The 24,031-nt window shown below is 45.2% G+C and overlaps 1 protein-coding gene across 1 annotated transcript in view; it reads right to left on the minus strand.

Annotated features, from left to right (window-relative positions):
• The window catches only part of hmcn1 (hemicentin 1), a 131,649-nt gene that overhangs the window by 6,511 nt on the left and 101,107 nt on the right, over positions 1-24,031 (minus strand). Inside the window, exons 64-100 of the mRNA XM_066677878.1 lie at positions 23,033-23,216; positions 22,301-22,398; positions 21,815-22,093; positions 21,499-21,695; positions 20,422-20,503; positions 20,200-20,336; positions 19,879-20,020; positions 19,271-19,415; positions 19,053-19,180; positions 18,736-18,892; positions 18,473-18,594; positions 18,208-18,372; positions 17,590-17,697; positions 17,177-17,314; positions 16,093-16,227; positions 15,463-15,732; positions 14,766-14,956; positions 13,847-14,060; positions 12,934-13,068; positions 12,631-12,821; positions 11,021-11,102; positions 10,510-10,779; positions 10,106-10,276; positions 9,749-9,919; positions 9,267-9,437; positions 8,400-8,570; positions 6,877-7,047; positions 6,380-6,550; positions 5,986-6,132; positions 5,754-5,891; positions 5,375-5,496; positions 5,016-5,253; positions 4,658-4,720; positions 4,313-4,432; positions 3,839-3,973; positions 3,527-3,640; positions 1,236-1,361 (exon numbers count right to left, since the gene is read on the minus strand). Of these exons, the coding sequence (XP_066533975.1) occupies positions 1,236-1,361; positions 3,527-3,640; positions 3,839-3,973; positions 4,313-4,432; positions 4,658-4,720; positions 5,016-5,253; positions 5,375-5,496; positions 5,754-5,891; positions 5,986-6,132; positions 6,380-6,550; positions 6,877-7,047; positions 8,400-8,570; positions 9,267-9,437; positions 9,749-9,919; positions 10,106-10,276; positions 10,510-10,779; positions 11,021-11,102; positions 12,631-12,821; positions 12,934-13,068; positions 13,847-14,060; positions 14,766-14,956; positions 15,463-15,732; positions 16,093-16,227; positions 17,177-17,314; positions 17,590-17,697; positions 18,208-18,372; positions 18,473-18,594; positions 18,736-18,892; positions 19,053-19,180; positions 19,271-19,415; positions 19,879-20,020; positions 20,200-20,336; positions 20,422-20,503; positions 21,499-21,695; positions 21,815-22,093; positions 22,301-22,398; positions 23,033-23,216 (5,799 nt within the window). The remainder of the gene's footprint in view (positions 1-1,235; positions 1,362-3,526; positions 3,641-3,838; positions 3,974-4,312; positions 4,433-4,657; positions 4,721-5,015; positions 5,254-5,374; positions 5,497-5,753; positions 5,892-5,985; positions 6,133-6,379; positions 6,551-6,876; positions 7,048-8,399; positions 8,571-9,266; positions 9,438-9,748; positions 9,920-10,105; positions 10,277-10,509; positions 10,780-11,020; positions 11,103-12,630; positions 12,822-12,933; positions 13,069-13,846; positions 14,061-14,765; positions 14,957-15,462; positions 15,733-16,092; positions 16,228-17,176; positions 17,315-17,589; positions 17,698-18,207; positions 18,373-18,472; positions 18,595-18,735; positions 18,893-19,052; positions 19,181-19,270; positions 19,416-19,878; positions 20,021-20,199; positions 20,337-20,421; positions 20,504-21,498; positions 21,696-21,814; positions 22,094-22,300; positions 22,399-23,032; positions 23,217-24,031) is intronic.

Raw genomic sequence — 24,031 nt, forward strand, 5'->3', positions numbered from 1 at the left:
CCCAATAGCACCATGTCCTCTCATACAATTATGGAATGCTACCTTCTGGACTGTGTGTGTGTCCTGTGCATGTAAAGATATGTAATAATATAAAATAATAATGGGCATATACAGTGATGCCCCGGAAGTCGACGGTAATCCATTCTGGAACTGATGCAGTCGAATTCCCAATCAAATTTCCCCATAAGAAATAACTGAAAACCGATTAATTGGTTCTCGACAAGGGTGACCAGTTCTGAGATGGTGAAAAAGAGGACACGTTTCGGGTGGAGGGGGGTGATGAGCTCTCGCCCCTCGCTGCCGTTGTATGTTTAGCTAACCCTATGTGTGCTTTTAGGTCCTTTACACCTTTATTTGCTACACAAAACATGGGAATTTCTTTTTTAATTCATCCGAGAACTTACATTTACGTTTCGGCATAGCTGCTCGAGATGAGGGTAGGTACATGAGCTTTGCCTGACGTAAACAAGGACTATTGACGTGCAGACTGACCAATTAAATGTTTACAGAGAAGGTTATCGACCAATAACGGTAGCTCTACACTCAGACCGTCCAATCAGAAGATTTTAAGCTACTTCACCACGCCCCCTTCTCACTCAAGCGAACCAATCGGAGTAGGGGAGGGCGGGACTACTTTGTGAACGAAACTTCTCGAAGTTCTATGTAAGCTCTAGAAAAACTAAATCCCGGATGTTTGTGAAATTCCGCCCGGACATTTTTTTAAGTCTAAAAAAGAGGACATGTCCGGGTAAAAGAGGACGTCTGGTCAGCCTATTCTCGACCATCAATTTTTTAGCATAAATTTCCCTATTTCACTACAAAAATGATCAACAATTCCACTCTTAGGTGAGTAATACTGTATATTTCTGATGTATCTTTCTTGGGACCTATCTTTGTTATTGTTTTTTTGCTAAAAAAAAGTCACAAAAACACGTAAAATACGCAAGAACTTGGAGCACAACCTCAAAAAGCTTCAAACCTTGTGGAACGACAACGTAAGCTCAACACTCTTGATATTTGGCGTCGACTTCAGAAACGGTCGACTTCCGGGGTTCTACTGTATTTTAAAAAAAATCAACATAATCTCCAAGTTCAGAAATATTGTCTTTGTACTATTATCTTTGTTTTTTTAATTTATTTTTGCACAATATCCTTCATTTTAATCAAGCAATCCTTATAGCCTTATAGTGTACACACACACACAAAAAAAACAATTATTATATAAATATACTGACCCACACAGCTGCCGTTAACTCCTTTGGTCATTCCAGTAGGACAGAGGTCAATACAGGTGTAGCCGCCCCTTGTGTTCTTACACTGCTGATCTGAGCGACACACTCTCTGTCTGCACTCATTAATGTCTATAAAAATATGACATTTATTTATGAGTAAAGAAACCAAGTTATTTTGTTTGCCTCTGCAAAGGGCACATTTTTACTGCTGGATTATTGTTTAATGCTAGAATGCTTCCCAGTGCTTGGTAGCCATAATACTACATATATTTTCTCTGCTCAAGAACAGCTTAATAATTAGCTAATGAAATTAAATGTGTGTCTGTGAGGAGTTGGTGTGTTCTCTCTGTGTCTGCGTGGGTTTCCTCCGGGTGACTGTCTGTGAGCAGTGTGGTGTGTTCTCCCTGTGTCTGCGTGGGTTTCCTCCGGGTGACTGTCTGTGAGCAGTGTGGTGTGTTCTCCCTGTGTCTGCGTAGGTTTCCTCCGGGTGACTGTCTGTGAGCAGTGTGGTGTGTTCTCCCTGTGTCTGCGTGGGTTTCCTCCGGGTGACTGTCTGTGAGCAGTGTGGTGTGTTCTCCCTGTGTCTGCGTGGGTTTCCTCCGTGTGACTGTCTGTGAGCAGTGTGGTGTGTTCTCCCTGTGTCTGCGTAGGTTTCCTCCGGGTGACTGTCTGTGAGCAGTGTGGTGTGTTCTCCCTGTGTCTGCGTGGGTTTCCTCCGTGTGACTGTCTGTGAGGAGTGTGGTGTGTTCTCCCTGTGTCTGCGTAGGTTTCCTCCGGGTGACTGTCTGTGAGCAGTGTGGTGTGTTCTCCCTGTGTCTGCGTGGGTTTCCTCCGTGTGACTGTCTGTGAGCAGTGTGGTGTGTTCTCCCTGTGTCTGCGTAGGTTTCCTCCGGGTGACTGTCTGTGAGCAGTGTGGTGTGTTCTCCCTGTGTCTGCGTGGGTTTCCTCCGGGTGACTGTCTGTGAGCAGTGTGGTGTGTTCTCCCTGTGTCTGCGTAGGTTTCCTCCGGGTGACTGTCTGTGAGCAGTGTGGTGTGTTTTCCCTGTGTCTGCGTGGGTTTCCTCCGTGTGACTGTCTGTGAGTAGTGTGGTGTGTTCTCTCTGTGTCTGCGTGGGTTTCCTCCGTGTGACTGTCTGTGAGTAGTGTGGTGTGTTCTCCCTGTGTCTGCGTAGGTTTCCTCCGTGTGACTGTCTGTGAGCAGTGTGGTGTGTTCTCCCTGTGTCTGCGTAGGTTTCCTCCGGGTGACTGTCTGTGAGCAGTGTGGTGTGTTCTCCCTGCGTCTGCGTAGGTTTCCTCCGGGTGACTGTCTGTGAGCAGTGTGGTGTGTTCTCCCTGCGTCTGCGTAGGTTTCCTCCGGGTGACTGTCTGTGAGCAGTGTGGTGTGTTCTCCCTGCGTCTGCGTAGGTTTCCTCCGGGTGACTGTCTGTGAGCAGTGTGGTGTGTTCTCCCTGTGTCTGCGTAGGTTTCCTCCGGGTGACTGTCTGTGAGGAGTGTGGTGTGTTCTCCCTGTGTCTGCGTGGGTTTCCTCCGGGTGACTGTCTGTGAGGAGTGTGGTGTGTTCTCCCTGTGTCTGCGTGGGTTTCCTCCGTGTGACTGTCTGTGAGTAGTGTGGTGTGTTCTCTCTGTGTCTGCGTGGGTTTCCTCCGGGTGACTGTCTGTGAGTAATGTGGTGTGTTCTCCCTGTGTCTGCGTAGGTTTCCTCCGGGTGACTGTCTGTGAGCAGTGTGGTGTGTTCTCCCTGTGTCTGCGTGGGTTTCCTCCGTGTGACTGTCTGTGAGTAGTGTGGTGTGTTCTCCCTGTGTCTGCGTAGGTTTCCTCCGGGTGCTCCGGTTTCCTCCCACAGTCCAAAAACACATGTTGGTAGGTGGATTGGTGACTCAAAAGTGTCCCTAGGTGTGAGTGAATGTGTGTGTTGCTCTGTAAAGGACTGGCGCCCCCTCCAGGGTGTATTCCTGCCCTGCGCCCAATGATTCCAGGTAGGCTCTGGACACACCACGACCCTGTCCTGGATAAGGGTTACAGATAATGAATGAATGAATGAATGAATGAAGTGTGTGTGTGTGTGTGTGTTATAGAGCAGGAGATAAGTTAAACTGTGCTGAAGCAAGAAGAGACTGAAAACTAAGAACACTGAGGGTTGTTCCTTGATGCAAATTATTAAATGCGAAGCCTTAAGCTGAACTGTAACACACTCACTCACTCGATCATGTTTAACAAAATGCTGAGAACAAAATATATGAGTCTTTTGAGTGCATCGCATCAGTGTCGCAGTGTCTGTGTTGTGTATGACTGACCAATGCAGCGGCGATTCCTGAGCTGGTAGCCAGGTTCGCAGGCACAACGGAAGCTGCCAATGGTATTGAGACAATGCTGGTGGCAAGGCTTAGACTCCTGACACTCGTTTATATCTGTAAATACACAAACAGCCTATGCTTTATGCTTATACTATTTTTAACAGCATTACAATAAAAGTACCCCCCATATATAACCTCAGATCCACCCTAATTCCACTCTCTGGGAATCTTCATGCTGATATTACATTTGCAGAGAACAATCAGTGATTATTAAGGTAAGTATTTCGACATTAAATAAATGAGAAAAACAACCAGAACAGCTCAAGCCATCTGCCGTTCTCCTGAAGCCCCGCCCACAGCGCATCACACAGCGATATGAGCCAATGGTGTTCTCACAGTCCTGTCCATCATGACATATGTGCCCACTCAGCGAGCACTCATCGATATCTACAACAGAACACAACAAAGGTGTAATTAATGGGCACAGCATTAAACAAAGAAAGACTGCTATAATATACTTTTAACATACATAATAACAATGATATTTTACATAAATAAAAGGCTTTTAAATGTATTTGTACACGCAGTACATAATTTGAAAGCTCCAGCTACCACTGATACTACACCAATATTTTATGATTAAATGGATATTATTCAAATTACATAAACATTTCAGAATGATTGTAAAGTAACCATTTCAGAGAAAGTGACACTATGTGCATAGTTTGTGTGTGTGTGTGTGTGTGTGTGTGTGACAGCGTGTGAGAGAGAAAACAAAGCTCATACCCTGGCATGTCCTGCCGTCAGCGGAGATGGTCAGTCCTACGGGGCAGGAACAGTAATACGTGCCGATGGAATTATGACAGGCGTGGGAGCACGGGTTTCCCTCCACACACTCGTTCTCATCTTCACCAAAGCAGCCAGAAACACATCACACACTCAGTCAGTCAAAAGCCACTCAGTGATACACACACATTACACTTGTAGAATAAACACTGAGGGTACACTCTATTTATGACCTGCCAAACTTGGCTGAACGCATGCTGACGATGTGTCTCTGTTTAATGAATAATGTACTTTATGAACAGCATAGTCTCTCTTCGACAAATGTGTGTCTAATGCAAAACATACCAGCACAGTAGGGTCCAGCTGGGTCCAACAGGAAGCCACTAGGACACTGGTTACTTCGCTCACCTGAGATTGAGAGGAATACAGTTTTCAAAGTATATACAGTCACATGCAAAACCATGGGCGATGATTATATAAACAACATATTTCACCTTTCTTTGACATATTGGAAACACACTGGAATTTAACATAAAACATAAAATAAAGTCTGCACAACCCTAGCATCTGACACTCAGTGACCTGGATGTATCAGATATTCTGTTCTAAACCAGAGAAATGAGAGAAACATTCATTTGACTGGGAGTATTTTTAAAAGTTTGTAACACACAAATATCATAAAAACACAACGTGCATGCCTCACCTTTGGCAATAGTTGTGTGTATGGTGAACTCCAGTATTTCCTCCAGGGGACGGTAATGGGCACTGACAGCAGAAGCGTGGAGTGTCTGGACCAGGTATGGCATCTTTCCTCTGGATGGATCGTATGAGACGGTGTGGTTCCAGGAATAAGGCACACTCACTCTGTCCACACTGAACATGCGAGTGGACAGAGCGTACAGCTGACCAGGGCCTGTCTGGATATAGTCCTCAGTGTAGTCCTGCAGTACCAAAACAAAACATAGTTAGGTTACGTAAGACATTAGCATCATTGCGCCACAGTTCTCCACACTATATATATGACATATTCTACATTGAAATGACAACAAGACAAAGTTGTACCTTCAGTGTAATATCCACATTGGAGGGCAACTGAAGGATGTGCCCATTCACCACAATGTCCAAGAGCAGAGCCCCATCCGTGTCCACTCCCCTTGATATATGGGTCATCCTCAGGATTTCACCTATAGCGAATACAAAAGCAGGGAACGAGAAAGACATAGTTCATAGAAAAACATCAATAGCAATTTATAAAGCAATCTTCTCCAGTGCTGGGGATCCACTGATCTGTACTTTTCCCCTATGTATTGGTCTCTGAGAAGTGTAATATGGCCCTCACTCCCCCTCATCACTCAGTACAACGCTAACCAACACAGCTGTTTTCCAGCAAACACATGCTAGTACAAGAACTATGCAATAACAGCGCTGCTCCTCCTCTCACCTGTGGCAAACTCTACTTGTGTCTCTCGTCTGAAGATGCCGTCTGTGAGGGTGTAGCCATTGACAGCCTCACCCAGCTCCTGCGCTGTGGTCCAGTAGATCGGGTTCAGTAGAGAGATCAGTTTCCTCATAGCAGGGCCTGGAAAAATGTATATTTCAAAAGTCTAAATAAAAAGGGAAAAAACTCTAATCTGTGCACGGAACCCAAAAGGTTAGAAAATGCTGGGACTGACCCAGACTCCTGGGAATATTGGTGATGGTGGCATGTACCACTCTGCCTCCTGATGGGCTGCTGGAGATGGTGGCATTGAGGATGGCAATGCCAAACTCCACATCGTTTATATTCCCAATGACGCTCCCTCTGGCCTTTTGAGGACCACCTGCAAAAACAGAAGCGCACATTATGTTGAGGGTTAAAGATAAACATCCACCTCTTATCAATGTTTTCATGAGGAATACCAAGCTACAGTGGTATAAATTCACTCACAGAAATCTAATGTAATGCCTTCACAGCAGCAATGAGGAACAAACCCCCTAATAATACCCTTAATTTCAGAGAATTTGGAATTTGGTTCAAGACTAATTGGTTGGAGACTAATGAGAACAGCAGTGACCAAAGCTTTTCACCTGGACAAGGCTGGGCATTACACTTGGACACCTGGGTGTAGTCTCCTGGACAGGGACGACCCTTGTTGCTAGGAGACGGACTGTTACACAGCCGCATCCTTGTCCTCTCCCCGACTCCACACGAGGCTGAACATTGTCCCCATGGCTGCCATGGACCCCAGTTACCATCCACTGAATAAACACAAAAACACAGTTAGTGGCTTTACTGATGACAACATATCATCTAAGATAACCTTTAGGTTCTCATCTCTCGACCCACAGGACAACAAATCACTTTCTAAAATTGTCAAGGTCTTGGTGTGCCATTGTTTCAGTGCTGCCATGTTCAGAAGCTTTGATGCATCCAGGCCACTAGGTGTCAGTGTAACAGCTGTTTCACAGCATGAATAAGCCCTTGCTCCCCTCCATTAAAGGCCAGAGGGCCACCAGAGTGATTCTTCTAACACTGACCTATGTGTAATCTCATACTGTGATCTGGTACAGTTTCTGTATGTTACCAGGGCAACTGGCAGTGCTGCATTTCTGGATCTCTGTGTCTGTTCCAGCACATGCTCGTCCTCCATTGGCAGGTCTGGGATTGTCGCATGTTCTGTAACGCCGCATTTGACCTCCGTTGCAAGTTCTGCTGCAGCTGCCCCAGCTGTTCCATGGACCCCAGTTACCATTGACTGTAGGAATAATAAACAACAGTCTTTTAAATAAACTATAAATCAGTGTTAGAACCAAACTGCAAAAAGTATTTATATATTTTAAAATTATTTCTTAAATGTTTTTTATTTATTGTATGTCTTTTGGTGTGTGTCATTTTAATGTATGTATTCATCTTGCTCTCCCTTATCCTTCCCCCATCCCAGTTGGTAAATAAGTGGAAAAGTATAAAAAGTTGATCACCAAAAAATAATAATAATAATTATTATTATTTCTGGGCGGCACGGTGGTGCAGCAGGTAGTGTCACAGTCACACAGCTCTAGGAGCGTGGAGGTTGTGGGGTCGATTCCCGCTCCGGGTGACTGTCTGTGAGGAGTGTGGTGTGTTCTCCCTGTGTCTGCGTGGGTTTCCTCCGGGTGACTGTCTGTGAGGAGTTTGGTGTGTTCTCCCTGTGTCTGTGTGGGTTTCCTCCGGGTGACTGTCTGTGAGGAGTTTGGTGTGTTTTTGTGAGGAGTTTGGTGTGTTCTCCCTGTGTCTGTGTGGGTTTCCTCCGGGTGACTGTCTGTGAGGAGTGTGGTGTGTTCTCTCTGTGTCTGCGTTGGTTTCCTCCGAGTGACTATCTGTGAGGAGTGCGGTGTGTTCTCCCTGTGTCTGTGTGGTTTTCCTCCGGGTGACTGTCTATGAGGAGTGTGGTGTGTTCTCCCAGTGTTCGCGTGGGTTTTCTCTGTGTGCTCCGGTTTCCTCCCACAGTCCAAAAACACACGTTGGTAGGTGGATTGGTGACTCAAAAGTGTCCGTAGGTGTAAGTGAATGTGTGAGTGTGTGTGTGCGTCGCCCTGTGAAGGACTGGCGCCCCCTCCAGGGTGTATTCCCGCCTTGCGCCCAATGATTCCAGGTAGGCTCTGGACCCACCGTGACCCTGAACTGGATAAGCGCTTACAGATAATGAATGAATGAATTAATAATTATTTCTATTAAAAAATCAACTCAATTCCCTTAATGAACCTGTTTTTATCCCACAAAGTGGTTTCCCTCTAGGGCTGCACACATGATTACACACAGGATTAATGAAGAAACTAAACATCAAGATTGTTTAATAATGTGAAGAAGGAGGAATGTACCACTGGTCTGTTTGTGCTTCCACAGATACAGTCCACTGGATTCCAAAGAACAATATTTGATTGACACTGGGAACCAATGCTCTACTAATAGAAAAAACTTTCACATATAGCCCCTGACAATCTGATGGTTCTCTGTTGGAGGTGGGGCATCCTCTCACTTAAGGGTAAGATCGCCCTGTTCCTCCAGATTGGAGAATCCCCTCACCAGACGTTCCCAACTCAAAGCACCCTGTTTGTGTAACCCTCTCACCAGGGCAAGGTTCACTATTGCAGAAGTCGATGTGGACGTCGTTTCCTTCGCACTGCCGTCCTCCGTGCTGGGGGGCAGGACTTGCACAGAGGCGTGTCCTTTGTCTGGTTCCTCCTCCACAAGAAACGCTACAGGCTCCCCAGCTCACCCAGGAAGACCATTTCCCATCCACTACAACACAAAATCAGTATGGACAAAATCACTATTAATAACCAACTTATGTTCATTGCGTCTCCAGGACGTTTTTTGTCCCTACGTGATGCTGGTGGAGTTTCCTGACTCGCTCCTCCAAAACACCCAACAGTGGCTCAATAATATTTAGATCTGGTGACTGTGCAGGCCATGGGAGATGTTCAACTTCACTTTCATGTTCATCAAACCAGTCTTTCACCGGTCTTGCTGTGTGTATTGGTGCATTGTCGTCCTGATACACGGCACCGCCTTCAGGACACAATGTTTGAACCATTGGATGCACTTGGTCTTACTGGTGCAATGTGCAATTAATGAAGATTGGCCATGGTCCAATTTAGCCATGAAACTTCCCACACTAAAATGACAGGTGTTTCAGTTTCATTCTCCAACCCCTGTAGGTGGAGACAACACATCCAACAAAAATATCTAAAACCCAAACTTTTCTCAAGCTGACAGATCATTAAATATCATTTTGAGCATATCGCAAAGATCTACTCCCTTCGGAGTCCTGTATCTTGCTCGTGCGGCCTTTCTCCATCAGCTTGCTCATTAGAAGTTGTAAACCTGTTTTAGGGTGTCATTGCACCAAACAAATAACACCGTATCTATCTGAACCTATGGGATTCATTAGGAGCTAATCTCTATAAGACTGTTCTCTTGTTGCCAGTCTCTTACCAGGGCAGCTTCTCTCCGTGCACACTTGAGTCTGTGTGTCTGCACCCTGGCACGGCGGTCCATCAAAGGAAGGTGGAGGGCTGTTACACAGACGGATTCGCATCTGCATCCCCTTTCCACAGGTCTCACTGCAGGGGCTCCAGGGCAACCAGGACCCCCAGTTCCCAGCCACTGTCAGACAGGCAGAATAAATTCAAATGAACATAAGTATTGGGATAAATCATCACTGACATATCCACTGCCTGTCAAACATTAATAACTAAGTAGACCTGACATCACTAAGGCTTATGTGGCTGAATGCAACCAAATCCTCACTGAATTTCTAGTGTAAAGCCTTCCTGGTTGAGTAGGGACAGTTACTGCAACCAAATAGGGAGAAACAAGCTTTAATCCCGTTCTAAACCCTTAATAAAAGAAAGTTGAGTGAGTGGGTGCCTACAAACGATCTGGATATTCGAGCATTCCAGTATTAAAGTACTAACCAGGGCAGGGTCTGATGCTGCACATGATGACCTCCACTGCCCGGCCCTCACAGGCTCTGCCCCCATGCTGAGCTGGAGGCTTGCTGCAGGTCCGGATCCTCGTCCGGTTCCCCTGACCACAGGTACGAGAGCACTCCTCCCAAGATGACCACTCTGACCACTGACCATCCACTAAACAGAAAAACACACGTTCAAATCCAGGAACAAAACACACTAGAAGATGGTGCAGTTACACAACGAGTTATGACATCATAAACCTAACAATAATCAATATTTATCCTCTTTTTTATCCAATTTAAAACGTAAAAACTATATACATATATAGTACTGAGAATATTATATAAAAAGAAGACTAACCTGGGCAGGGCTTGCCTTGGCAGCTGCGGGTCTCTGAATCTGATCCGGTGCAGTGACGCCCCCCATTGGCGGGTCGGGGGTTATTACACTGTCTCAGTCTCTTCTGAACTCCTGTCCCACAGGACACACTGCAAGCCCCCCACTTCATCCATTCAGAGTAGCCTCCGTGAACTGATTTATAAAACCCCATGCAAACCCATACACACGTAAACATTTAAATACACGCTCTTTATTTCATTTTAATGTTTATGAATTCCTAAGTCTTATCCCATAATTTTCAATGCTGTTGTATAGAGCGTCATAGAACTATACCAATGAACTTTTTAGTCTAACTTCTAGTCTAACATCAAACACCAGCACATCGGATCATAGCACATCCACAAATATAATCACACACAACTCACCACGGACTGTGAGGGTCATGCGCACCAGTGCTGATCCCATCAGATTTCGAGCCACACACTCGTACTCGGCCGTGTCCTCTTTCTGAGCGCTGCTGAGCCGCAGGGAGCCATTTGTCAGTGTGGTGATTCGCTCATTGGTCAGGAGAGGACGTCCCTGGCTGGCCCACTCGATGACAGGGGTGGGCTCACCCTGGGCTTGGCAGTTCAGAACCACAGTGGATCCAGAATCCACTACTGTGTCCACCGGCTCCACCGTGAAGACTGGAGAACCTGAGGAAGGAAATGTCAAGCTGAAATTTCTTTAAATACCAGATGAAGAGTGGTGTGTAACCTTATTGTAGACTGGGGTTGGTGCATTGGGTAACCCTCTGGCAGAGTGGGGTTCAGTTCCACACCCAGGCAGCCACACTATTCTATGTCAGTCCTTGGGTATGACTTCTAATGCTACGTTACATAGGGGTTTTTCACCAATACAAGAAAAGTGTGACAGAATATGCGACAATTGACTTACTCTGTATGGTGAGAGTGACTGTCCGTTCCACAACTCCAGCATCATTCGTAGCCACACACACATAGTTACCCGCATCCTCGCTCTGAGAAATAAGAAGCAAGTCAGAAGTAGTGTTTGTAACATGTACAGAGACCTGAGTGGCATGCCACTCACATGTGTTTGATGTGTAATGACTGAATAGCTGGACATTGTTTGTGGTCATATTGGACACTACAGAGATCAGCTGTGACCGCCTCACATTCCGCTTCAAATAAACCCTTGTGCTCACTTTGAAAAAACACTGAGCAGTTAGCTTTCTGCATAATTCCTTCAGTGACAAAAAAAACACTGCAAACAGAAAGCTCTGATTCTACTGTGATTTATTTCACTCCGTACCTTGTGAATGTGCCCTCTTCGCAGATTTTAAATAGGAGAACGCATATTAGTGCCTGCTGATGTAAACCTGCCGACAGGTTGACCACGAGGGGCCATGTGCTAAGAGGCTACTACTTAGGAACTCTCTGATGTTTAAATAAAATGAAAATGAATGATATATATGAGCTAATAATCAATACTAAGTTACACTACATGGCCAAGAATTTTTAGTCGCCCAATATTCGATTTGAAATTAAATGTATTAGTAGGTTGTTTGGACCCCCGTTGCTGTGGTAACAGCTGCTAATCTTCTGGCTAAGACTTTACTCCAGATACTGAAACACTGCTTTTAGATTGAATTGAAAGCAGGTAGTGTCTCAGTCACACAGCTCCAGGGACCTGGAAGTTGTGGGTTCGATTCCCGCTCCGGGTGACTGTCTGTGAGGAGTTTGCTGTGCTCTCCCTGTGTCCGTGTGGGTTTCCTCCGGGTAACTGTCTGTGAGGAGTGTGGTGTGTTCTCTCTGTGTCTGCGTGGGTTTCCTCCGGGTGACTGTCTGTGAGGAGTTTGCTGTGCTCTCCCTGTGTCCGTGTGGGTTTCCTCCGGGTAACTGTCTGTGAGGAGTGTGGTGTGTTCTCTCTGTGTCTGCGTGGGTTTCCTCCGGGTGACTGTCTGTGAGGAGTTTGGTGTGTTCTCCCTGTGTCCACTCGGGTTTCCTCCGGGTGCTCCGGTTTCCTCCCACAGTCCAAAAACACACGTTGGCGACTCAAAAGTATCTGTAGGTGTGAGTGTGTGAGTGAATGTGTGAGTGTGTGTTGCCCTGTGAAGGACTGGCGCCACCTCCAGGGTGTATTCCTGCATTGCACCCAATGAGTCCAGGTAGGCTCTGGACCCACCGCAACCCTGAACTGGATAAGGGTTACAGATAATGAATGAATGAATTCGGCCACAAACAGTAATGCCAATCATATTCAAAGATGCTCCATCACTCCAGAAAATACAGTTACCTAACAGGACAATGATGGAGGGCTATACACCCCTCTAGTCAACATTTGGCACTAGGAATGAGCTTAGGCTCATGTGCAGCTGCTCCACTGTATCCAATTCTATTGGTAATGTTTTCTATGGAGAAATCAAGCCAATCTCAAGTAGCCTTAAATGACTTATACACTGGAACCAGCTGAAGTGTGAAAGATTTTGAAGTAGGTATTAATGAAATTAGTAAAGGTATAAGAAAAAGGGGATCAGGTTGTAGTACCACAGTGCCGTAGATTGCCAGAGAGCCATTGTCCAGTTGGCGGATGCGGTTGCTGATCTGGACAATGATGCCCTTCTTGCTCCACTGGATGGTGGGCAGGGGATCTCCTCGCACCTCACAGTTCAGAATGGCATTCCCTCCAAGAGGCTCAATATGGTTAGAATGGACATCTCCGTCTATTATAGGGGGTTCTGTTATAGGAGGGACACAGGGAAAGTATACAGTGAGTCACATTTCCTCAGAACATTTGACTATTTTACAGTGAATACAAACTTATTTGGTTAATCTGAGTCTGAACGGTACCTTTGACGTAGACAAAACCCAGAGATTTGATGGATCCCACACGGTTCTCAGCCACACAGGAGTAGGTGCCTGCGTCGTCCTTACTGACATGCTCAATCACAAGCTCACTGTGGCCATTCACATGGTCATAATAAGCTACAATAAATAATGAATGAAGAGAAAGATTTACTAGATGAACGAGCAACTTAAGAAAACAAATAAATAAATAAACAAGTAGCTTCAAGATAAGAAATCCCAAGTGACTATAAAGATTAGGAAAATGAATAAGGAAATAATGAACTTAAACTGAGAGTTTGGCCATTTAAGTAATAAAACCATACATCCATCCATCCATTATCTATAACCCTTATCCAATTCAGGGTCACGGTGGGTCCAGAGTCTACCTGGAATCATTGGGCGCAAGAGTCTACCTTGGAATACACCCTGGAGGGGGCGCCAGTCCTTCACAAGGCAACACACACATTCACTAACACACACGGTCACTTTTGAGTCGCCAATCAACCTACTAACTTGTGTTTTTGGACTGTGAGAGGAAACCAGAGCACCCGGAGGAAACCCACGCAGACACAAGGAAAACACACCAACTCCTCACAGACAGTCTCTCGGAGCGGGAATTGAACCCACAACCTCCAGGTCACTGGAGCTGTGTGACTGCGACACTACCTGCTGTGCCACTGTGCCGCCCAAGTAATAAAAGAAAAAATAAAATAAAATAACCACTGTTTTCAAAAAATCAACATAACAATTTGAGAGACCAGAGAAAACTTGAGAAAAGAGCAGCACCACTAGCTAAAATATTGGTGACACATGCAAGTTAACACAATTATTGTGGTAATGTCCATATATTGTAAGATAAGGAGATAATGTAATTAGTATTACAGGCCTAACTGTGGGGTTTCTCAGGGTTCTTTACCTGGGACGATGTTATTGTTGAACGCCCATGTGATTTTGGGAGGAGGGATGCCGATGGCCCCGCAGGTGAGCAGGAGGCGGTCTCCTTTATTCAGAGACACATCGCCCAATAACTCAGTGAAAGCTGGGTGTGTGTGGATGGACAGAGTGATTGTCTGACTGTCCTGACCCACGGAGTTAGTGGCCACACAGGTGTAACTCCCAGCATCCTCTGGCTGCAATCCAAAATGCATGAAATATGCTTCATTAGTTTTGGAGGAGAACTTTAAACCAACTGTTTATAAATAACTTGCTTTGTAGTTCCTGAGTCGACCAGTTTATACTCCAAAGAGCAGGTCTGTTACATGGAGGCAAACGTTTAAAATTGTTTAAAAACAGACTCTGTGAAACACCTAGTCCACTAGGCGTCAGTACACTAATGTAGGGTGACCAGATCTGAGATGGTGAAAAAGATGACATGTCTCCGGGGGGGTGGACGACTACTGACGTGCAGACTGACCAATTAAATGATTACAGAGAAGGTTATCGACCAATAACGGTAGCTCTACAGTCAGACCGTCCAATCCGAAGACTTTAGGCTACTTCACCACGCCCCCTTCTCACTCAAGCGAACCAATCGGAGTAGGGGAGGGCGGGACTAGTTTGTGAACGAAACTTCTCGAAGTTCTATGTAAGCTCTAGAAAAACAAAATCCCAGACGTTTGTGAAATTCCGCCCGGACATTTTTTTAAGTCTAAAAAAGAGGACATGTCCGGGTAAAAGAGGACGTCTGGTCACCCTACACTAATGGCTTTGTAAGCTAGGCACATTAGCGCCATTCAGATGCCATTAATGTCTTGGCTTCAGCAAGAAGACGTACAGAATAATTTGTTTATAAAAAATTGTATGATTAAAATCAATAAGAGTTTTTTTTCTCAGACCTGAGCCTTGTCTATGATGAGTTCTCCAGTTGGCAGGATGGTGTACTCTCCTACGGTGTCTGTCAGTGGTACGCCCTCCTTCTCCCAACTCAGAGAGGGCTGAGGAACACCCTCCACCACACATGACAACAAAGCCTGAGTGTTCTCCGCCACCCATAACTCTGGTTCACCTCCATGGACAGAGGGAGGGACTGAGGAGGAAAGAAAATAAAGCTAACATGAGAATTACAGCAATAGTATAACAGATAAGCATGTTAATCTTGAATAAGATTTTGATAATGCATCATTTCTGTGAGAACTTGATGGCACTCAGTCTTGAGAACATTAGAGAGGTCAGGTACTGATGCTGAATCATTACTTCTGGAGTTTGTTCAAAGCTCAGTGCCAAAATATTAGGTAGATGGGTATATTTTCCCACAGATATGTGATATGGAGCCATGGAAATGCATCTTTTGGATTCATGACGCATCAGAACAAGGAAACGTGATCCAGAACTAATCATGCAACATCAGTAACTGACCTCAAACGTTTTCTGGTGGGTGAACACAATTAGATCCTCACAGAAAATGGCGCAACATTTAATGTCTGGCCTTCCCAGAGAAATTGAAGCTGTATCTGCAGCCAAGGCTGGACAGATCCTCAAAAGCCAATTATTTATCCATCCATCACTGCCATACTCTTTCAATTCCTGACTCACTGAGTATGGTGAGGCTCATGTCTATGCTGCTGCTCCCAGCTGCATTGGCAGCAGTGCAGGTATATTTGCCCGTGTCTCCTGGCTGGGTAAAGGCTATGTGCAGAGATCCAGAGCTCAGCACACGCTGCCGCACAGACTCAGCAAGAGGCTGTCCATCCTTATGCCAGCTGACCGAGGGTGTTGGATAGCCCTCAGCCTGGCACTGCAGGGTCACTGCACCATCCACAGCCACAGAGTAGGATTTGGTGCTTAAAACGATGACTGGAGGAACTGTTAAAAGGAATAACAGACAGTTTTAATGCTGTGTGTCTAAAATGTGCATGACAAAATAAGGTTGGAAACATTGTGAAATGTTCAAAAACATCTTAAACTGGTGATGAAATCATGTTTGGCTCTGAATGGAGCATCCAGAATATGCCTAGTCTTTTATGAGCAAAGACAATCTATTGCCAAAAAAGATCAGTGCCAGTGAACGTCAGTGAATAACAAAAAAATTCAAGAATAAAGTTCCTCAACAAATTATTTAGAATATTTTAGGATTTTACATATTACTTCTTAGTACATAACATCATTAACAAACAAAAAAACTAAATTTCTATAAAAGCTATGGTGACAGATACATGTTCTCACCTTGCACTCTGAGTTTGGTCTTGCCCAGTGCTGTACCTGCTGGATTCTGGGCCACACACATGTAGGTTCCAGCATCTTCTGCTTTGGCACGAGAGATCTGCAGGCCCCCACTGGGCAGAACAGTGAGATCCCCTCCTAATGATAAAGTATCCATAAAGTTGATAGAACAGAACCGCTTTGGTAATTTTAAGGAATACGTTTTGTACATAATAATGTGAAAAAGTCATTGAGCTCATGCTAATTGCATTCCACTAGGATTCACTCCCTTTTAAACACATTAGCATTTCTGGAATGATTCCGATCTCCAATCTGTTAAACTCTTTCTAAACAGAGCAGAAACAGAACTGTACCATTATAACAGTTTATAGGGATCATTTTTGGGTCATAGTCCCAGCTGGATTACTCACTGATCCTCTATCATATCTAAGTTATTGCTGATGATAATGTTAGATAGCTTAAGTCCTGCTGATTGTTCTGATACACTATATTGCCAAAAGTGTTCGCTCGTCTGGCTTCACAAGGATAGGAAATTGAGTGACATCCAATTCTAAATCCATAGGGTTTAATACAATGTCAGCCCACCCTTTGCAGCTATAGCTTCAACTCTTCTGGGAACTCTTCTAGGAGTGTGTTTATGAAAATTTTTCACCATTCTTCCAGAAGTTTGGGGGTTTGTAGTGACTAAGTCTGCAGAAAGTTGGCGACCTCTGCACACTATGTGCCTCAGGATCAGCTGACCCCGCTCTGTCATTTTCATGGCCTACCACTTTGAGGCTGATTTGCTGTAGTTCCCAATTGCTTCCATTTTGTTGTAATACCACTTACACGCTGACTGTGGAACATTTGTCAGCGAGGAAATTTCACGACTGGACGTGAGCTACTGAGGGCAACCCATTCTTTCAAAAATATTTATAGAAGGTGTCTGCATGCCTAGGTGCTTGGTTTTATACACCAGTGGCCATGAAAGAGATTGGAACACCTGAATTTAATTTGTATTTGGATGGGTGAGTGAATACTTTTGGCAATGAGGTGTATGTGACTGATGTCTGCAAGTGAGGTGTGAAAGCACACAACTGGCTCGTACCAGACGTGAAGATGTTGATGCCCTCTTTCTGCCAAGTAATTGTGGGTCTTGGGGAGCCCACAGCTCGGCACGGCAGGGTTATGTGGCTGTTCAGGATCACGTCCAGTGTTGAGGGGTGAGTTTGAATCACTGGAGGTTCTGAAAGGTACCAAAGGAAAAGGCTGATTTCACTGTTTATCAAACCACTAACAATGGCACAAAGACAATGGGCTGCAAGTATAAACACTAATGAGCCAAAACCTGAAGACCCACTGTTATTAAACATGCTGCCAAAACAGCTCTGACCTATGGGGTGATTATGTCATGTTACAAGACCTCTGAATGTGCCCTGTGGTATCTGGCACCAAGATGTTGGGAGTATAATAAGACCAGCTGTGTTTGTTGCTGCAACTTGATTAGTGCTGCCTCCTTACCCTGTACAATGACATGGACATAACGATGGGCGGATCCTGCAGCGTTCTTTGCAAAACACGTGTAACGACCAGCGTGACTCAACTCTGCAGCCGTGATTTCCAGAGGACCTAAAAGAAACCAGGATTATCCCAATCACCATTTAGAAATAGCAAAGTCAATCAAAACTCTCTAAAGCTCTTGGGTTGCATTTATGGTAATTAATCCTTATTTGCATAATTTAAAGGACCTCTAGGTAGCATTTTTACCATTTTAAAATAACAGCTTAAAAATGTAAAAAGGAGAATAAAGTTTCTGCTACTCTGGGCTCAGCACTACAGAAACTGCACCATGTAATTTTTGGAGGAGGAAGGGAAGGAGGATGTTTTCCCACCCACCTTCTTCATTTCAGGTCAATTCTGTAAAAATGTACTGTAGCGGGAGCCCAGGAACAAAAACACCAAATCTTACCTAGTGTTACTTTAAACGAGAATTTAAATATCTCTTTATTTGAAATATATTTTTTATTGAACACACCTACAATGATGTCTTGGTCCCTAGTTCCCTGACCACAGAGACTGACGCCCCTTTTTGCTCAATACTGTTGTTAAACGCCTGAACAGAGACAGAGACACACTCACCAGAGGGCAGGGTCCTGTAGCCCTCTCCCTTTTCGGCCAGCCGCAGTCCATCTTTGGTCCAGTGCAGGACAGGCTGGGGCACTCCAGATGCAGAGCAGCCAATGACCACTTGGGACAGTCTGTTCACCACAAGCTCTGTGGCCTCATCAGCTATGGAGGGTGGCACTACAGAGGAGCACAGTTTTTAGACTAGTAACAATAGACTAAGCCCTACGTCTCTCATAAAGACAATCTCAATGCCTTGGCACCTGTAAACTGTTCTCACCGTGTACAGTGAAGTGAATGACTTTGCTGTCCTGTCCCGCCTCATTGGACACCACACACTCATACAGCGCTGTGTCTTCTACTGTGGGCGCTATGACAACCAGAGAACCTGATGACAGCAATCTGTCGGCATAAACAAACATAAAATTTACTGTAGTTCATCATTTGTAAGTCAACGTGAGAGTGTTGTAGAATTGCAGGATTCTTGAAAATAATAAATATGCAACTTAGAGGCAATAAAAGAGGAAAAAAACCTGGCTGAACCTGTACATATTCTGGTTCTGATCGGTGTTGAGAGGGCGAGTGTCTTTGGTCCAGGTGACAGTGGGTTTGGGGATACCTGAGGCCTCACAGGACAGGGTGGTCTGAATATTTACGATCACGGTGACATTAGTGGGGCCCTCTGATATCGAAGGGGGTACTGGGGTTTGAAGAAAGAGAAGTGAAGAGAAGTGAAGATATGCTAATTACTGTCATTATTATTATAATAAACACCTGACTGTGGCCAAGAAATCCAGGACTAAACTAAACTGTAAAAGGGACAAACCAGAACACTTCTAGAAGGTGGGGAGGTCACTCACCATAAACCTGCAGATCTACTCTCCTGCGCTGGGTTCCTGCCTGGTTTGTGGCCATGCACAAATAGCGGCCGGTATCAGTCACTTGGGCTGAGTGGATATGGAGAGAACCGTCGGGGGAAAATGCATACCTGTCCACAGAAGAACCAGGCAAAAGTAATTCCAGAGAATTAACTTACAGACGTTTTTTTTAAAGAATGGATCCAGAATATTTTACAGACCTTGGACTGTTTCCAGCCAGAATGGCTCCATGTTTCCTCCAGGTGACTTGTGGGGCCGGGATCCCACTAACAATACACTCCAGGACCACAGGCTGGTTGATGTGTACAGACACAGCTTGAGGACCTTCTTGTATAGTGGGGACAACTATAGATATACAAACACATATGGATGCACAATTCATTATATATAGCCCACTTTGATTTTTCCCTCACAGCTCTGTGACAGGGCAGATAAGAAATATCCTATGTTAATTTCAGAGTCTGGTTACAAAGCCATCCCACTGCCTCTGTTCCCACTGAGAGCGGCGTACAATATAACGCCATCCAAGTACACACAGATAGAATAGTGGAATTGACTCCCAAAGATTTGATTCCTTGACCGTCTGGAACTGAAACTCTTGGAGTCGACTCAATCTGCGATTGTCATAAGAAGTTATGGTTGCTGTGGTATTGTAGTTGTGTGGATGCATATTTGCTTGCGGCTCCTGGTAGTAACGTATTTTTTTTATACTGGTACTTTGTGTCTGATAGGTTGTCCATCATGCAGTGTTCGTTTCACTGTCGGACATTTCCTAAGAGAGATAATGTGCAAAGCTGGAGCTGCTCACCATTCACACTGAGATTGAAATGGCGTCTCGTCTCCCCTGCGATGTTGCTGGCCATACAGGTGTAGCGACCTGCATCTCCAAGCTCTGCATTATTGATCTGCAGGTAGCGACCACTGGACAAAACACGCACTCGAGGAGACGCCTGAAGAGAGACAATGCGGTGAGTCATTAGTCAGTAAGGATTTTATCAGAACCAAGGGCTACCAAACTTATAGAGCCCTATCTGATCCAAGCAAGATAATGTTAATTTTATGTAACCAGAGAATATGCTGCTCTATCCATTCACATCCATAAGTCACTCCCTCAAACATCTGTGTGTACCTTAAGTGGAGCTCCGTCTTTGAGCCAGGACAGTGTGGGAGGTGGTACAGCATCTGACTTGCACTCAAGAGTCACCTGTCTGTTCTGAAGCACTGACACATCTTGGACACCACTCTCTCCAGCAATGTTTGGTGGTACTGTGGTCAACAAGATTATATGTAAAAGGCAATGGAAGCATATGTATTTTTAATAATACACAGAATAGGATTTTGCTGCACGCACCGTGCACTCTGACCAGGAATTCTTTGTCATCATCTCCCGCGGGACTAGTGGCCAGACAAGTGTACCTCCCAGTGTCCTCGACCTGCAGGCAGACAATGCAACAGAAAGAGTTTTTAGAGAGAATATCTTTGTTTACAAACTGGCTGAGTGTCTTCTTGTGTCTTTGGGAGAGGCCAGTACCATATCAGACACAGTACAGTACAAATGGATCCTTCGGATGTTTGCTGGGACACGATTGGTCCACAAAATTTCCATGCAACGAATATGTGTATGTGTATGTTGTTCACAAAATCATGTTGCTGTGGGGAATGTGTTTACGGACTCAAACTGTGGGGACTTGTTTTTATGATGACAAAAATCATGTCCCCATGATGTAGACAACCTCATTAAACTTTAAGGTGAAGATGTGTTATGTTTAGGGTAGTAGTAGTTATGGTTAAAGTCAGGGTAAGTCTACGTGAAGGGCACGGTGGTGCAGCAGGTAGGTGTCGCAGTCACACAGCTCCAGGGACCTGGAGGTTGTGGGTTCGAGTCCCGCTCCGGGTGACTGTCTGTGAGGAGTGTGGTGTGTTCTCTCTGTGTCTGTGTGGGTTTCCTCCGGGTGACTGTCTGTGAGGAGTGTGGTGTGTTCTCCCTGTGTCTGCGTGGGTTTCCTCTGGGTGACTGTCTGTGAGGAGTGTGTCTCCCTGTGTCTGCGTGGGTTTCCTCTGGGTGACTGTCTGTGAGGAGTGTGTCTCCCTGTGTCTGCGTGGGTTTCCTCTGGGTGCTCCGGTTTCCTCCCACAGTCCAAAAACACACGTTGGTAGGTGGATTGGTGACTCAAAAGTGTCCATGTGTGTGAGTGAATGTGTCGCCCTTTAAAGGACTGGCGCCCCCTACAGGGTGTGTTCCTGCCCTGCACCCAGTGATTCTGGGTAGACTCCGGACCCTCCATGACCCTGAACTGGATAAGGGTTACAGACAATGAATAAAAATTCTACACGAAATGAATGGAAGTCTACTTAATGTCCTTTGAAAGCATTGAGACATTGTGAGTGTGTGTGTGTGTGTACGCATGTGTGTTTTTCATTCTGTGACCTGTGCTGAGCTGATCCGGAGCACTTCTCCTCCACGAAGGAATCTCAAGTTGTGTGTTTGAGGCAATGGTCTTCCATCCTTCACCCAGGTCAGTGTGGGTGCAGGTATACCCTCTGCCTCACAAACCAGCTCCAGAACATGATTCACCACCACCGACACCTCCAAGTGGAATCCAGAGCCATTTATCCGCGGAGGATCTGAGAGAAGAATAAGGGGATTGAGTTCAACGAGCTATGATTTCAGAAAAAATTTGGAATAAGCCGGTGTCCTAATACATATGGCCATATAAAGTAAAGTCTCTCTCTTTCTCTCTCACCCAGGATTTTGAGGTTGAAGTGGCGCTGGGCTTCTCCAGCCTGGTTGCGAGCGAGGCAGGTGTAGTGTCCCGTGTTGCGGATCTGGACATGAGATATCTGCAGAGTGCTGTTGTGGTTCAGCAGGACAGTGTGAGGTTCCACAGGCAGAGCTGAACCCTCCTTGAGCCAGGAGACCACAGGAGTTGGTGTCCCATCCGAGATACACACCAGAGCCACCATGCTCCCTCTGACTAGTGTCACATCGTCTGTGGAACCTGCTCCGTCCAGACTGGGGGGGACTGGACATTCACCAGGCACAGGAATGTCATATAATGATTTGATTCATTTATTAAGTAAGTAAATAAATACCTAAATAAGTATGATAGCTTAAAAATGATATATATCTTGAAAACGATATGCTCAACAAAATGGCTCCCCTACACATAGGGCAGGCATGTTTAATGTAGTAATTTTGATATGTCCAGAACACTAAGTGTTGTACTGACCGTACACCTGTAGACTGTAGTGTCTGTTGTCCACTCCAGCTCGGTTAGAAGCCACACAAGTGTAAGTGCCTTCATCTGACACCTGGACACGGGTGATACTGACCAACAATAAGAGAATTTAGTTACATTAACATATGATTTATACATGTACAAAGATAATTAATATTTGACCGTTCATAAATCTTCAATTGTTTTTTTTCTTGGCCATTTATATGATACACCTTAATAAAATGAGAATGGTTGGTGATATTAACTTCCTGTTTGTGTTCACATCAGTATACGGGAGAGGGGAAACTATTCAAGATGTGTGGTGACCATGGTGGCCATTTTGAAGTCGGCCATTTTGGATCCAGCTTTTGTTTTTTCAATGAGAAGAGGGTCATGTGACACATCAAACGTATTGGGATTTTCACAAGAAAAACAATGGTAAACAATGGAAAAACAGTGGGAGAACACAATGGGCAGCACTTTGAACACATTTTATAAGTGGTCAGAGACTTGTAAACTTAAATTTTATTACGGTGTATCCATATAAATGGCCCACCCTGTACATTCGGATCTGAAGGATAAAATCTAAAAAGGCTTTAAGTGTTTTTTAAAAATGCCCAGTAAGACATTCTCTATTTCTTTTCATGCTTATTGTCCAAGAGATTTCTACACATTATTTACTTATTAGGAGTGATCTGACATCTTACAGTTGCAGACTATGGTCCATGCTATGGTCGGTCTTACCGGAGCAGCTGTCCAGCAGATAGCAGGCGTGTGTGAGCCGACACAGGCAAGGGCAGACCATTCTTCAGCCAGTTCAGCTGAGGAGGTGGGGAGCCACTGGCTACACACTCAATATTCAATGAGCTATCTTGCACTGCAGTTAATTCCTCGGCCACATCCCCATTTCCCTGGATCTCCGGAGGGACTGTGGATTGGACACAGCGAATGTGTTTTTATGCAGACCAACCATACAATCGTTATCAGACTTTGGCAGTTATCGTTCAAATGATCATGTACGCAGCAAAAGTTCATTCGTTTATTCATTGTCTGTAACCACTTATCCAGTTCAGGGTTGTTTTGGGTCTTTAGTTTTATGCAGGGCTACACACTCACACATTCACTCACACAAGGAAAGATCACACTAAACTCCTCACAGAAAGTCACCTGGAGCAGGGCTTGAACCCACAACCCCAGGACTCTGGAGCTGTGTGAGAGCGACACTACCTGTTTTGCCAATGTGCAACCCTTGCAGCAAAGGTTTTAAAGGAAAATGCTAGAAAACAGAATTGGATAAAGATGATTTTTAAAAAAATTTATTTTACTGCTAAAATTATGACATGGGTTCCATTCATAGACTGTAACCATTTATCCAGTTCAGGGTTGCTGTGGGTCTGGAGCCTACCAGGAATCACTGGGAGCAAGGCGGGAACACACCCTGGTGGGGGCACCAGTTCTTCACAGGGCGGCACACATTCACTCACACTCACACCTATGGACAGTTTTGAGTCACCAATCCACCTACCAACGTGTGTTTTTGGATCGTGGGAAGAAACCGGAGCACCCGGAGGAAACCCACGCAGACACAGGGAGAACACACCACACTCCTCACAGACAGTCACTCTGAGGAAACCCACGCAGACACAGGGAGAACACACCACACTCCTCACAGACAGTCACCCGGAGGAAACCCACACAGACACAGGGAGAACACACCAATTCCTCACAGACAGTCACCCGGAG

Source organism: Hoplias malabaricus, chromosome 7, assembly GCF_029633855.1.
Source record: "Hoplias malabaricus isolate fHopMal1 chromosome 7, fHopMal1.hap1, whole genome shotgun sequence".
Taxonomy (NCBI): Eukaryota; Metazoa; Chordata; class Actinopteri; order Characiformes; family Erythrinidae; genus Hoplias; species Hoplias malabaricus.